At 30.6% G+C, this 2,503-nt stretch overlaps 1 protein-coding gene across 5 annotated transcripts in view; it reads right to left on the bottom strand.

The window, feature by feature from the left end:
- Window positions 1–2,503, bottom strand: part of LOC102673060 (cerebellar degeneration-related protein 2-like) — a 50,903-nt gene that overhangs the window by 18,911 nt on the left and 29,489 nt on the right. For all 5 annotated transcript variants that reach the window (XM_006614809.2, XM_006614808.2, XM_031510018.1 and 2 more), the window contains 3 exons: window positions 2,309–2,495; window positions 1,481–1,773; window positions 1,084–1,237 (listed from right to left, as the gene is read on the bottom strand). In XM_006614809.2, the coding sequence (XP_006614872.1) occupies window positions 1,084–1,237; window positions 1,481–1,773; window positions 2,309–2,495 (634 nt within the window). The remainder of the gene's footprint in view (window positions 1–1,083; window positions 1,238–1,480; window positions 1,774–2,308; window positions 2,496–2,503) is intronic.

Raw genomic sequence — 2,503 nt, 5'->3', positions numbered from 1 at the left:
CCATTTTTTTTTTTTTTTTTTAATCACCTTTATCAAGAATCTTTAATAACACGCGTCTAATTTTATACAATTTGTAAATTTTTGTATAATATACGTCTCTTTAATAATCCCTTTTTAAAAATCTTCTTAAATCACGATATAAAAAGAATTTTTTAATCGTAAGCCAAAAATGCCAGAATAAGATAAATCTAATAAAATATAGCTAATATGTATAAGGATGAATATATATATATATATAAATTTAATCATAAAATTTTTTTCGAAATCGTAATAATCGTGTTACGCTTCTCGTGTTACACGAGGAAATTTTTTTTTTTTTTATCAAAGTATCCAATTAATAATTATTTCGTGGAAATAAAGTTAAAAAATATTCAGTCTTTATACGTATACGTCAAACGGATATTTTTCGATAATATATAAGTAAATACGATTATGCGATTAATTCGACTATTCATTCGATTAAATATTCAATTTCAATTTCTAATTTAGAAAGAGGACTAATTCTATTATATTTCTTACGCGTTAAAGATTAAAGCAATTTTTGACTATTCTTTACCGGTATAACTTTTTTTAAAATAAAAATTGGTATTCGAAATGGTTTCAGTAACAATGGTATGATGCATTCGTTTTTTATATACCATATCGTATGAAAGAAAATAAATATTAACGATGGCGATTTCAATATACACGTAAAAGTTGTCCATAACAGGGATCGAAATTCTTTATTCTCTTTTTTTCCCTTGGATTTCTTAATCTTTGTTGCGAATATCTCCTAAAGCAAAGAAAATTAAATTATTTTTGAATCTATACTATGATACAATCAATCAAATGCCTTTAAATATATAAAAGTTTTTAACGATATATATTTAATATTTAACGAAATCGTTGAAATTACAACGTCCAAATATTGTGTACGACAAACGCGAAATATAGGAAAGAAACATCGATTGAAAAGAAAAATAAAACGTTAATGTAAATTGTAGAAAAGTGAAAAAGAGAGAGAGAAAAAAAAAAGAAACGCTTTTCATGCATATATTGCCTGATAGAAATAGAACATTAGAGAAGAATATAAAAAACAATTACCTGAGTGAGAGACTCAGCGTCACGTTGACTATCGTTCATAAGCGATTCAGCCATGCTAATATCATCGTATTCCTCTTGATTCAACATTACAGAGAGTTCGTCGTGCGTCTTAGAGTCCAATCCGCGTAAACATCGCCCGCACAATTGACCCCGTCTATAAAAATTTCAATGTTTCGTTATCGAAAAAGTATCATCGGTCGATAAATTGATATATACACGTTAGCAAAAATTTTCCTAAATAAACAACTTTTAACGATTATATTTTTAATAACACGTGTAAAGAAATAGGAAAAAAAAAAAAAAGATCGTAACAATACTCGAGATATCTCTAAAAATTATTATAAATTTTGGGATAGATTGAAAAAAATAATTATCCGTTGAAAAAGACGATATCTACCTTACTTCTTCGAGAGTATTTATCTCCTCTTGAAGATTTTTCACGTCTTGTGCTTTATTACGCCAAACGTTCAACTGTTCCTCCAACGCATTATTTTCTTGCAACAGAGATGCCAATTGTTGTCGAAGCTCGGTGACCTTTTGCTGTTCCCTCGCCCTCTGACTTCGCGCTTCTTGCAACTGTCTCAACAATTCGGTAACTTCCTCGTCGTTCGTTGGGATCGTCGGTAATTGTCGCACGCTCGAATCCGCATTTACCTCTTGGAAAGATTTCTGACCAGACGGAGCAGCGTTCTGAAAAAACGTTATTTCCACGGGTTAATAATAATATATCGATCGAATTAATAACAATATATTCGAAAAAATATTTCGAATATATTCGAAATATCGTATATCGTAAATATTACCGTCAATCGATAAAGAATTATCGAAAAAAAGAAACTATGTATCCACGAACTGTACGTGAGAAACAAGTAATAAAAATAGTTGAAACGACGACCGCATTGTGAGAAGCCGTATAAGATAACTCTATTTATCTATCGAAATTTCGTTAGCGGCGGATTAAACGAATTCTTAGCGATTAAATTCACTTATCTGAAAGTAAACTTGAATGTATATATCAAAGAATCACGATATCCACGAATATCTCTCATATTCTTTTTTTCGAGAAAAATAAAAGAAGATTCGATCGAGAGTTATTCGGTTAAATGGCAATAGAAATTTTTCTAAGGAAATTGAACACGATGAAATTTTTATCTTTTTAGAATTTAGTAGCAAACGGAATAATTATCTTAGATCGTGGAAAATGAATTGTATGAATAATAATTACCTGTTGTGTGCTGCTACCCTGCGTGACCGATACTTTCCAATGAATGGTGTGTGTTTGTGTGATGTTGTTAGTCGATTGACTCGTAGATTGTTGCCGGAGCAGACTTTCATGTTGTTCGTTTATCTCGTCGATTTTCTTCTGAAGTTCCTCGCACCTCGCTTCTAGACTCTCGATCGTTAAACATTGACTGTCAAC

The sequence above is a fragment of the Apis dorsata genome, unplaced genomic scaffold (assembly GCF_000469605.1).
Source record: "Apis dorsata unplaced genomic scaffold, Apis dorsata 1.3 scaffold_198, whole genome shotgun sequence".
Lineage (NCBI taxonomy): Eukaryota > Metazoa > Arthropoda > Insecta > Hymenoptera > Apidae > Apis > Apis dorsata.
Note: the sequence above shows the minus strand (reverse complement) of the source record. Positions and strands in the feature narration are given on the sequence as shown.